This window comes from Hemibagrus wyckioides, linkage group LG01 (assembly GCF_019097595.1).
Source record: "Hemibagrus wyckioides isolate EC202008001 linkage group LG01, SWU_Hwy_1.0, whole genome shotgun sequence".
NCBI classification, from domain to species: domain Eukaryota; kingdom Metazoa; phylum Chordata; class Actinopteri; order Siluriformes; family Bagridae; genus Hemibagrus; species Hemibagrus wyckioides.
Window position 1 is genome coordinate 25,699,693 of NC_080710.1, and position 13,064 is coordinate 25,712,756.

At 38.1% G+C, this 13,064-nt stretch overlaps 1 protein-coding gene across 4 annotated transcripts in view; it reads left to right on the forward strand.

The window, feature by feature from the left end:
* Positions 1 to 13,064, forward strand: part of LOC131364618 (piezo-type mechanosensitive ion channel component 2) — a 117,844-nt gene that overhangs the window by 30,726 nt on the left and 74,054 nt on the right. For all 4 annotated transcript variants that reach the window (XM_058407862.1, XM_058407940.1, XM_058408014.1 and 1 more), the window contains exon 3: positions 758 to 883. In XM_058407862.1, coding sequence (XP_058263845.1) covers positions 758 to 883 — 126 coding nt within the window. The remainder of the gene's footprint in view (positions 1 to 757; positions 884 to 13,064) is intronic.

Below are 13,064 nucleotides of genomic sequence, written 5' to 3' on the forward strand. Positions count from 1 at the left end.
AAAATTTAAACCGAGCTCAGTTGTTATCATTGAACTGCTTCACTACTAGATTGTTGCTAACACATTAGTTTGTTACTCATTTTCTCAGGCTTTGTTCAAGGTCTGTGATCGAGCTTGTGGCTTTGTTGTTGTGTTGCTCTACTGAGCGCTTAACTGTATCGTGATTACTGACTTTTACAATGCCCGTGATAAACAACCATCAACATCCACCCCCAGCTGTTTCCATCCATGTGTCCCATCACGTCATGAGAGTGTTTATGTACCAGAGGACAAATCAAGTCCAACTCTTTTTCTCTCGCGCATGCCGTTTCAGTTGAAGTTTTCTGAAAATGGCACAGCTCTGAACTCACACTGTGCTCAGTGGTCTTTGCATGACGAACGGTCTACAGGCTGCCAAAAACATCAGTGGTATGTTACTACCGAGAGAGAGAGAGAGAGAGATGTAAAGCAGGGCGTATTACTGCTAACAGTGGTGGATTATGGCAGCTCTTTCACATAACGTGTAGACACACAGGATCGCAAGTGTACTTTCACCCAGACAACCGGATTCCTGGATTTCCTCTCCATATGAAAGATAACTACAATCCAGGCCCTTAGCTTTTCAAGTCTTTATACCTCCTTAATAATAATGAATTCAGTAGCACTGCATGGAATTAATATAAGAAACCTTTATATTTGAAAACACCCTTTCACTGATCACCTTCAATGTTCGTCAGTGTCACATGTTTTCCTGAACACACCTGTGTCTCTCCTCCAGGCCACACAGGACGCCTGCTGAAATCCCTCTGCTTCACCAGTTTGAGCTTCTTACTGCTGCACATCATTTATCAGATCACCATCAACAGCCTGCTAGCAGGAGACAACATTGAGCCCAACTTCAACTGTAAGTACCAGCCTAAAGCTACTGCCGTGGAATAAATGCATTTAAATATGAACTCTGACTCTGATCACTGGTGCAGGAGAACAAACCTTAAAAGCTCTCTCCTGGATCTTGTTTACCCTGACACGAGGGGGGCTTTATCAGAAACTGCAAGACTGACTGGGCATTTATCCAAGCGGCACCGCTCATAACTAGCACGTAGCAGTATACACGATCTCTGAGCAGCTATAAGTCACAACATCTGTGCACAAGATGGCGAATCAGCACATAATGAACAAAAAAGCATTCGAATCCCACAGAAGTGTTTTCAGAGGCTGAATGTAGAGGTATACTGTCCATACTGCAAAAGAAATTACATCTTAGCAAGTGAAAAAATCTTAAATATGGGAAAATGTCTAATATTTCTTACCGCGAGGCTTTTATAAATCAAACATAAGATTATCCAGACAGTTGTTTTTGCTTAAAACTTAAGAGAAAAATGATCTGCCAACGAAGCAAAAATGTTTCATTAGTAAAGAAATGTCTAGAAATAGGATTATTAATCTTATATTTAGTTTATTGTATCTTAGAATTGGAAATACCAGATACAGTTGGCTACTTTCATGATAATTCTTCTTGCCAAAATGCCATTATTATGCTACAAGTCTCGTCTGAATAGTGATTTTTCATCAGCGACTCACATAAATCACAAAATGTTTATTTTGCTTCTCGATGTGAAAGGTCGTTCAGTGACATGTCTCATAAATTGAACATTTGCTCTATGGATATTGCTTTGTTATGGTATGCTTCTGTTACAGTTTTATTTTTTTCAATTCAGTGAAATTCAGTTTTATTTGTACAGCACTTTTGCCAGTAGACATTGTCACACGGCAGCTTTACAGAAATCCAGATGTGGATTTTAATCCGTAATGAGCTGGACAAATGGCAACAGTGTCAGGGAAAATCTCCCTGAGATGGCAGCGGAGGAAAAACTTCTGGGTGACTATTAGAAAGTGCATGCAAATATTATTGAGAGAGTTGAAGTAATGTTCAGTATGAGTAGATTGGGACATCTGGGATGAGCACAGGATGGTCTTTATGATTACAGCTGTATATCTGAGGTACAAATCTACAGTATCCATGTTAGAATTATCCACTAAAGCATTGGTAGGATTCAGGCATATTGACATCCAGCTAATTCATGAAAATAATAACCACTGTCTTGCAAAGTTTAACATTTTGTAAGCATGTGGATAGCACCACTTGGAGACCATGGCAGTGGGTTTGAACTGCTGTCTCTGTGGTCAGTCTTGTGCTCGGATCTCCAGCATTGAACATTTGATGGCTATGGCAGGAAGGAATTTATGTTAACTCTTAATGAATTTAGAAATTACACTGATGATCATGCTTATATATTGCTCAAACCCGACTCCACTTGACTATATAAAGCTGTTGAAAGGACATTATTTAAACACACTCTCCAGATGTTAAGCTGCTTTGAGGCAGTGCCCATTGTTAAAAATGCTACACAAATAAAATCTAATTGAATAAGTAGCCCACAATTCCACATTTATCCTGTCTGGGTTTATAAAAACGAGACAAAATTTGTATAAAATATAATGAAGACTAGAAAGGTTAGATAAAGGGTTAGCATGCTTGTTTAAAATTTGTCATTAGATCTTTAAAAGTGGTTCAATGAATAGTGGTAGTATTCCCAGGTGTTCATGTCCACTATTTCTAATGTACCAGAAAATTGAATGATTTAATTCAGACTGTTAAACTGGTCATGGTGAGGAATTGGTTCTAATGACTTTTCTGTCTGTTAAGACTTGGATCTAACTGACGCCAAGTATGTGGTAAAGGAGTGCTGAAGACCACAGCCAGTATATGAAACACTTTATATGCTGTAATAGAGCTCCGGAGATTTAAACATACAACATTAATATCAGTACGTGTGTCACATGTTTATGAATATTATCAAGCCGTGCGGTCTTAGCTTAGACCACCTATACACAGTTATGTCACAGAAAATTGTAATTATGACTGCTGTCTAACTTAATATAGCATAACATATGAAAGAAAGTTGTTTGTTGAAATTGTGGTATATCCACAGATGTGCAGAAAACTCGCTGGTAGGTCAGTGCAGTGGCAGGTGATTGCAGAGAGTGATGAGGACACACATTCACACATGCTCACAAATCACGCAGACAAATAAAGCTGTCTTGCTGAGGTTAGAGGTCAGGTCCATTGGCAGTTAAATTGAGATGAACAGCATTGCTGGAATAGGTAGTCAATCCAGGAATATGTGCTGTGTCGCCTTGTGTGGTAGATGACACACTGTGAGCCTGACCTGTGGAGTGCAGTGATATGGCCTGTAATCTTAGAACATATATAATATGCAGAACATCTGATGTCTATATCAAGTCAAGTCGAGAAGCCTTTATTGTCATTTCAACCATATAGTTGTGGACCATATAGTGAAATGAAACAACGTGTCTCCAGGACCATGCTGCTACATAAAACAACATAGATCTTCATAAAGCAACACACAGCTAAGGAAGTAAGTTGTCCTAGCCACGTAAAGAGCAACCTAGTGCAACAGTGCAAGACAAAAGACAGTACAAAACACTACAGGGCAGTAATCCTGTATTCACTAGTCCTGTTCTACATTTATTTATTGATAATAGCTGTAAGCTCTATTTCTTTATGCTTAATATTAAGCGTAATTATATTTTGCATTATTATTATTATTATATATTAAAATATTAGTTTGGCTTTTTTATTCTCTACCCGCTTTTTCTGTCTACAATTATCTCTCTATTAATTGGGAAGTGTTAAAGATCTCTGCACCTTCCCTTATTATAATAATATTTACAATATTATTTGGAATAATATTAATATAACACGTTTTGGTGTGCACTTCTTTACGGTTGTAGTTAAAGATGAGAACTGTTACAGGGAGCAAAAGCAAAGCCTGAACATTTTTCATTGAACGTAATTGAAAACATGAACAAAATTCCTCTTTTGTTGTTCCAGCACGATTTCCAGAAAGTATAGCCTAAAACAAAACATCTTCCCAAAAGGCGTAAATTCCTGTCCAGAATTTGTCACTTCCTGCACACCTGGCTGCAGTAGCTGGGTTTTCAAAGACCGAGCGATGGCAGGAAGTATTTTTTTCTAAGATTCTTCAAGCAACAAATCACAATGTAAAGAACAATGCTATGAAGAGTTAATAAACATTTCTGATTTATTTTAAAGGTTTTGTTTAAACCATAGGTTTCCTGTAAGAGTAGTTTATCGTATATATAACTAATGAGAAACACTAGTACAGTAATGTTTCTCCATTGAAAATAAGTTAAAATAAAAAATAAATCTTTTCTAATTCCTGACTGTTATAATGTCCAGAGATTGTCCAGCAGTTTACTTGCTTTAAAAAAAACGTACAGCAACGGTTAATGTTTTAGTCATCAAGGTTAACTGAAGCTAGACAAAATAAAAAAATTAAAAAGAAATTACATCCCACCTGTTTAGAGTTTCCTCCAAAAACACTCTTCAAAATTAGTTGGAAATTGGTCTGTTATATTCTTTCTTCTCGTTCACAGAACCTCATCCAGGCTGGCCACAAAGATTCAAGCTTCTCCTCTGAGCAGATATTCTAGTGAATCTGCCAAAAACTTGAGAAGAACTAAAATATTATTAAAAGCATTCTGACCTAAACCACTGACCCCAACTTTAATAAACAGCAACATTTGACCATGAACCAGATATGACCGCTCCGTCATGCAGCACGAATGTACTGCCTCTTAAATGATTCACATTCTGCACTTAGTGGACTTTATATAAAGTTACAGGTTGTGAGACTGAAAGGTCCACCTCAAATTAGTTCAAATAATACGTTTAATAAATCGTGTTATGATTGGCAGTGCTCGATGACCCCGGTACATAAGTTCATGGAATACTGGTGAACCCAGCAGATGTACTTTATCAGCTATGTGTAGTAATAACAAATAGAACGTCGTGAAAACCTGGAATGGGATTAGAGTATGCATGCACATGCACGCTTAGATACACACACACTCACACACTGGACACATTGTATTCTAGCATTTCTTTTCCTCAAATGCTTTGCACACCCCAGTCGAATTAAAAAAATAAAGAAAGGACATTTATTTCCTGTCCCTGACACAACTGGTCTTCTTCTTCTTCTTCTTCTCTGTGTTTCCCAGCAGTGCTTCACACCTGGAGGGTAGCATTCCTCATTTATTGCTGTCTGATACCATTATTCTATTCCCAGCTCTTCTCCGATTTCACCTAGGGTTTCCTGGTGTACCTTTATTTAGAAAAAGAAGAAGAAGTCTTTATTTTTGTCACATATTCATTACAGCACACTGAAATTCTTTTTTCACATATCCCTTTGGAAGTTGGGGTCAGAACACAGGGTCATCCATGATGCAACACCCCTGGGGTAGAGAGGGTTAAGGGCATTGATCATGGGCCCAACAGAGGCAGCTTGGAGGCAGTCAACACCCAGAGCCTTAACCACTTGAGCCAGAAATGCCCCGATTAACTGAGGAGAAAACTTGCTCAATATTTACAGGTGTGCATGTGATTTATAAACAGATTCAAATATAGGAAACTTTTAAAAATACATTTTGTGGTTGCATAATTGTCACCTCAGAATGCTTTTTGTAAACTTGCATATTCCTCCCTCTAGTCTTTTATTAGTGTGGTTCTGAAACATGCCAAAAACACACACACAAAAAAAAACTTCAAAACACTCAAAATTGAATAAAATCCAAAATAGCTGAACACTGCGAAAAGCTGAATATATCAGGCCATACAGGAGTCACAAATATGACTAGAACATCGTCATATTAATTCCAATAAATATGCATTCTGGATTTCTACTTTTGAGTGCAAGATTTTGATCCGAGTTCAACAAGATATAGCCTGTGCGCATGTTTTGTTCAAATCAGATATACACAAGAAACACATTCTGAGATAGGCTGATCTTATAAAACTGTAATTGATCAACATGCCTTGAAAATTTCCTTTTTTTCTTGGTAAAGCAGAGGCTCCACGTGGGATAGTTTACTGGTACCCAGACAGACGACTATGGCTCCCAAAATGAATCTGGTGCTGGTTCCATTCATGAAGTGTGAAATAATGATATGATGTACGTACAGGTGATCATCCTAGGACAGTGCAGTAGAGAAGCTCAATGCCTGGTCTGTCGTCATCCATAAGCCTTTGAGAGGAAGCACCAGCTGAGCTGCAAACAACATCTGGAAATAGCCGGTGTTTGGACAAACCTTATTAGACATACACATGGATGGAGTTAATCTAGAGAAACAAATTCTGTCATTTTTAATCCTGCACTGTAGCAAAATATTTTATGATATTTTACAAAGTCAGTTGTTTCCATTTATGTACAGTCTGCAAGTCTAGATTGGATGTTCCAAAACGAAAACCATGTAGATGAATATTGACAGCAGTTGTCTTTTAAGTACTACTGACATGTCTGTCCATTCATCCATCCATTTTCTGTAATGTTCAGGGTCAATGGGAGCTCAGAGGTCCCCAGGGGACTCAGGGACAAGTCAGGGGATTCCATGGATGGGGTTGCCATCCATCAGAAGGCACAATCATGCACATACTTTATTTAGATGTGCCAGTCAGCCTACCATGCATGTCTTTGGACTTCAGGGGAAAACCCACTAATAACCCACAGTCACTAATAATACCAGATTGTAAGATAGCAAAGTCTGTGAATATTATTCCCCTTCTATGTGAGCTACCTTCAGCTAAATTATTATAAAAGGTCTTTCAGATTTAGTAAATCATATTGTTGGGGCTCACTTATAGCAAATCTGTTTCCATTGGGATGTTGTGAGCTTAGTGGTTAAGGTGTTGATCTACTGATTGGAAGGTTGTGAGTTTAAATCCCAGGTCCACCAAGCTGCCACTGATCCTGACTGTTTGTCCACCACTTGTTGACCTCTGATCTTCTGGATGTGAAATGAATTCAAGCCCTTCAAGTGTGGACTCGTACTGTGCATGACAGTGCAATGAAGTCATTCATCAACCATCTATAAATGAATTCCTGCAGAATTTTAAGCGGTTTTATAAACGATGTGCACAAATTGTTTTTCATGCTTCCCTCCTACCTCTGAATGAGACTAGTGTTAGAAATCTTCTGTCTCATACCAACAAATTAATAAAAGCATTGCATAGGCAATAACTCAACACATTTATGTGAATCCTGCTCTGCTTCTCAGCAGCTTCGTCTCCCGTCTCCTGACTGCTTTTAACATCTCTTTAAATCTCTGTACGATGCTAGATGCCAAAACTGTGCCAAAAATGACATCTCCCACCCAATCGCTGTTGGCAGTGAATAAATTTCAGGTAGTTGTCAAAAAAAAAAAAAGAGGCCGTGTGCTTCAGCAGTGCGTCCCTTTGAGCCGGGCTGCGCTGAGGTGAAAGAAAACAAGCACTCTTTCTGTAGAGGAGAGCTGGGGGAAGTTTAGAGATGAACGAATTTGAAAAACGAGTCCCTGTGCTCAAAGGGTGTGTTGTGGCAAGAGGTGAGTTCCTGCATGAAGCATTCCTAATCGGTCAATGACCCAACCCACTCCCAAATCTTCTCTTTAGTTTTTACAAATGTTTAACATTGCACTTGTAAAAGTGAAGATTGAGTCGTTTCAGTTAATAAACATTGTTTATCATCAACATATGTTCTGTGCATGTGTTTATATTTATAGTATATGATAAGGAAACTCATTGCTAATATGTTTAACTTTGTAAATTTGTACTTATAAATATTTAGAATGTGGAAGCAGGTTAGGTTTGGGTTTAGGTTAACACACATTTTGTAGAATTTATGAGAAAGGCTATTTAATCATTTTTTCTGCGGAGAGGTTTCGAGAAATGTTATGTAGACAGTCGCTAAGTATTAAGCTTTTATCCGCAAAGTGCTGGTGCCAGTTTTTGGTTCAATCATGCTGGAACCTAATTCCACTTTTATTCATTTGTTCTTGGTCTTCAAACGACTAAACGATTTGGCTCCTATTTGGTTGGAAAGCAAACTGTTCTTTGTGAAAAAGATTATGTCTTTTCTAGAAATATATAAGTTCAATGTGTTCCACTGTCTGTTGTCACTGAGAAGAAGTCTTTTTCCTCTCAGGGTTCTTCTTCTAGAGGTTGTTTCTTTTTTGCCAATGACAGCCCTGGGATCTAAAGCCAACATTTATTCTGAGACAATATCTATTATTAAAAGCACTATATACAGTATATTCATTCATTTATTCATTTGGAGTAACTGTTTTATGCTGGTCAGGGTGTCTGTTGATCCAGAGCCAATCCCAGAAACACTGGGCATGAGGCCAGCTTGGTTGGGACGCCATTCTATTGCAGCACAGTGCATTACTAACTGCAGACGGACTTGCACACTTATTCCCACCCAGGGGCAATTTATAATTTTCGAACAGAAACCAATGCAGACGCAAAGAGTTACCTGAGCTCAGGATTGGACTGGGAACTGTGGAGCTGTGATTGCCTTGGCAAAGTGAGAGATTGTATAAAGATTGTGCCAGCTATAGTTGGAAGAGCACTTGCTTGTATTTGTGTGTGCTTACAGTAAAAATAAATGAAGAAAGACTTCTCACTGGAACAATCCTCATTGTTCTTGGAAGTGCTTCATTCTTACCAGCTACCTAATCTACAAAACGAATATTGGCAGCACAGTGGTTAAAACATGACATATATTCACAAGAGCACACTAGAGTATGTATATAGTAAATCATTTGCATAAAGAACAGAAGAAACATTTGTCTTCATTACATGATACAGCTATAAGAAGCCAGGTGCACTTCAATAGATGTTGAAAATAATGAAAGGTCACAATATTAAGCCTCAAAAGTCAGATCATGTCTTACATACGTATTGCTCATATAATTTTGAAATAGATATGTGTTAGCACATTTCTCTACGTACTTCTCCTGATTCCCATCTCCGTCCTTTTTGCCTGGAGTTTGCATGTTCTTGCTGTGCTTCCAAGGTTTCCTCCATGTACTCTGGTTTCCTCCCCCAGTCCAGACACATGTATTGGAGACTGATTGGCATAATTAAATTGTCTGTAGTGTGTGAACTGGTGTAAGTATGTGTGCAATTGTGCCATGCAGTGGATTGGCACACTGACCAGCATTTCCCTGCCTTGTGCTTCAGGGATATCCATTCAAGGGATAGGCCTGAGGTTGCTTATGACCCTTTGTAGGATAAGTGCTGCAGAAAATGGATGGATGGATGGATGGATGAATGGCGTGGAGAAATCAGTGTGAAGGAAATCTTGATTGAAAATCCCCTCTTGGCTTCCCAATTTAGCGGTGGAAATGTGATTTGTGTATTTGTTAATTTTGTCCTGTTTAGAAACAAGCACTTCACTGAGATTTATTATTTTTGTTTATTCACTGATCAATTTCCAAGAAGAAAGAAAGTTAGCAGCAGGCCCACAACTTTTTGTTTTTGTGTCTCTACACCAATCAGAATACTACTTCTCTGAAGTCCTCAAGATTCTGTAGATATGAAAAGAGGCATAGATCTCTGAGGGTTAACTACAGAGTCAAACAAAGCGTACGATTATTAGGTGTTCATCATGGCTATTTTAGTTTGCTTTAAGGTCTATGTACTGGTATGCATTAGGAGGTCTTTAACTTGAGCTTTAACGGTGAATTTTGTATATCTATATATTTAAACATAAATGCTCTGCGTGTAATTATACTGTTTGCTTATTGGTTAGACTCCATCTATAAGAGCAATGCATAACAACGTAAAACAGGTCCTATGGTTTTAAGTTCTCAGATGGTAAAAATTCTTGTGGCAGGCAAGCACAGTTTTACACAACATCTCCAGCCAATCTGAAGCGCTTATTGTGGAATGTAAAAGCATTTTTTTAAGCCCACTAATGAGACTCCCACCTCACTGTGACCTCCTGTCGTGACCTCTTGGTGTGAATTAATAAGCCATTGTTCGCCTCTCGGGTGCACGTGTAAGCTACAGTAGCTTTGTCCTGATGCCAGAATCCTGACTTTTCAACTGTCCCCAAGCTGACAAGCAGCCAGAAATAATAACAACAATATCCCAACGTGTTCTAGTGTGTCATCAACAGTATACGAAAAAATGCACGATAAGAATCGTTGTCCCCAGCACGCCCATCCTACATGCTCTAAAAATACGACTACCCTCTAACCTCTTTTTGTTTTTTTAATGGAGACTTCTAACAAAGGCCAGATTTAAATCATTACCCACACAAGGCTGGGGTAATGATGTAGTACAGTATTTGTGCATGTCGTAAGGGTGGAGTGGTCTTGGATAGAGTTTCATTCACTCCACTTCATAGAGACTCCAGTAGTTTGTGCAGATGCTTACAGTCTTGATGCTCTCCAAAACATACAGTGATAGAAGTCTTGTTTTTCTTTCTTAAGGTTGAGTTTTATTCTTGTTACAGCATTTTGTTGATTCATAGTATGAAGTGACAGTCACATATATATATGTATATATATATATATATATATATATATATATATATATATATATATATATATATATATATGTGTGTGTGTGTGTGTGTGTGTTTGTGTGAATTACATATGGCATATCGACAGAAAAGCCTTTTTAAACTTTAAATCTTTCGAAATTAGTGGTTTTATCTTTCCTCAAAATAGGGATAAAATGTGATATTTAAGCATTTAGTTTTCACGGCTCTGCTTGTTTAGTCTCATATTTTTCTCTCTCTAGTCCTATGAAAAGTCTGGTTTCAGTAACACTTTTCTTTTCTTTTTTTCTTTTTTTTTTTTGCCGAGCTTTGGCATGCACTGCGCCTTGGCAGTGGCTGCGTTTCAACAATAAGAAACCACTCGCTTTCTGCAAGGGATTGGTTTTAGTGCAACTACGCCGCAGGTGCCTTTATAAAAATAATTTCTGAACTGCTTGGTATTTGAGCAACAAAAGCGTACAATTTCAGGGAACGGCTTGGACTGCCCAGTTTATTTCTTTCACATTGTAGCTATAAGTGACAGTGCAGTATTTTTATCTCTTTTAACTCAGTCTCATGCACCAAACAAACCCAAAAAGAATAGACATTTGCCCAAGAGGATCTTTGGCATCAACGTTTGTTATTATTGCACAGAGCATTGTTATTAAATCAGTACATTCTGAATTGAACAGGTTTTATTTAGACTCTTACCCCATCCTGTGTTCTACACTTTCCTGAACATTATTGTCTTTAAATTCAGCACCAAGGCTGATGCTGCAGCTGCTCTCCTCCACACACACACACACACACACACCTGACAAAACAGCACTTTTTTACGCAACAAAGAAAAAAAAGAATGAAAGAACCCGAAAAGCTTACAGAGATTATTTATTAATTAGTTATATCTGTGCAGGATCAGACACGCATGCATGGATAGTTGGCCAAAGGTTTTGAAAGAACAGAACAGAAAGGGGGAAAAAAAAAAGAATCACTGTTTGCCACAACCCTCAATCATGGGTTTGGTATAATCATATGCTTTAGATTAACCCTAATCCAAGATGTTTGAGAAAAATGTAAGAATTATATTGAAGTATAAATGTTGGATAAGAAGAGATGCTGAATGACGTAATACTACAAACTCAGTAAAAGTTCTTTCCTTATAGATGCAGATTTTACTCCTTGCAAGGAATTTTAAAGTAGTAATAATAATAATAATAATACATTTTATTTATAGGCGCCTTTCTCAACACCCAAGGACACCGAACAATGAGTTACAAAACAAAGCACATAGAAACAATACGACAAAAAACAAGCAACAATAACAAAAAAATACAGAAGACTGTGACTGTGTGAGAGGGCAAGTAAGATTTAGGAAGAGTAAGCAAGCTTAAACAGGTGAGACTTGAGTCTAGATTTAAAGATAGACAGAGAGTCAAGGTTACGGATGTCTGGAGGTAAAGAGTTCCAGAGCCGGGGAGCAGAGTAACAGAAAGCCCTCTGCCCCATGGTGGCGAGACGAGCAGAAGGCACAGAAAGTTGAAGAGAAGAGGCAGATCTAAGAGAACGAGAGGGAACATGAATATGGAGAAGATCAGACAAGTAAGAAGGGGCAAGATTGTGAATAGCTTTAAAAGTGAGAAGAAGAATCTTAAAGTCTATGCGAAGCTTGACCGGAAGCCAGTGAAGCTGCTGCAGAACCGGAGTGATGTGGTGAAATGAAGGAGTTTTAGTGATAATACGAGCTGCTGAGTTTTGAACCAGTTGAAGTTTAAGAAGAGATTTATGCAGAGAAATACGCAGAACGGGTAGAAGGGAGTAGAACCTGAGTAGAAGGGGAAACAATAGAATTGTCAATAGAGAGGGAGAAGCTATTTATTTTAGATAAAGTTGATTTAGTACCAATTAAAAGAAATTCAGTTTTCTCCCTATTTAGTTTGAGGAAGTTAGAAGAGAACCAGGATTTGAGTTCATTAAAGCAGTCAAGAGAGGAAGGAGGGAGGGTAGCATTAGGTTCGCTAGAGTAATAGAGTTGGGTAATTGTGTCATATGCACAATAGAAAACAATTTTTTAATTTAGGTTTTTGTGTGTAGTTTGTTTCTGATAAAATGTTTAAGGCGTATTTACGGGAATTTCCAAAAAGGTCAAACTGAAACTAAATTACTAGCCAATTCCATATCCAATATAACATATATGGTGTGAATTACATTAGAAAGTGTGTAAGGTACAATTTGAACATAGTGTCTGAACTGCTTATATGGGTTTCAGATGCGTTGAATATCTCCTGTGAAACCTTTTAATCATTTTGAGATACTGAAGCATAATAGTGCTCACCTTTCTTCTCAGTCTTGTGGAAATGGACTTCTAATTGAATACATGGTCATCGGATGGATGTGTATCCTCACATGATCGCCCTTTCTGAATGGCCCTTCAGATTTAGTAAATCATATTGTTGGTGCTCGGTTATAGCAAATTTGTTTGCACTGGGATGTGGTAGCTTAGTGTTTAAGGTGTTGAACTACTGATTGGAAGGTTTTGAGTTTGAATCCCAGGTCCATCAAGTTGAAACTGCTGGGCCCTTGGGCAAGGCCCCCAACCCTTGATTGCTTAGTTGTCTAAAATGTGATAAATGTGTCTTTATTTGTCACATATACATTACAGCACAATGAAATTAATTT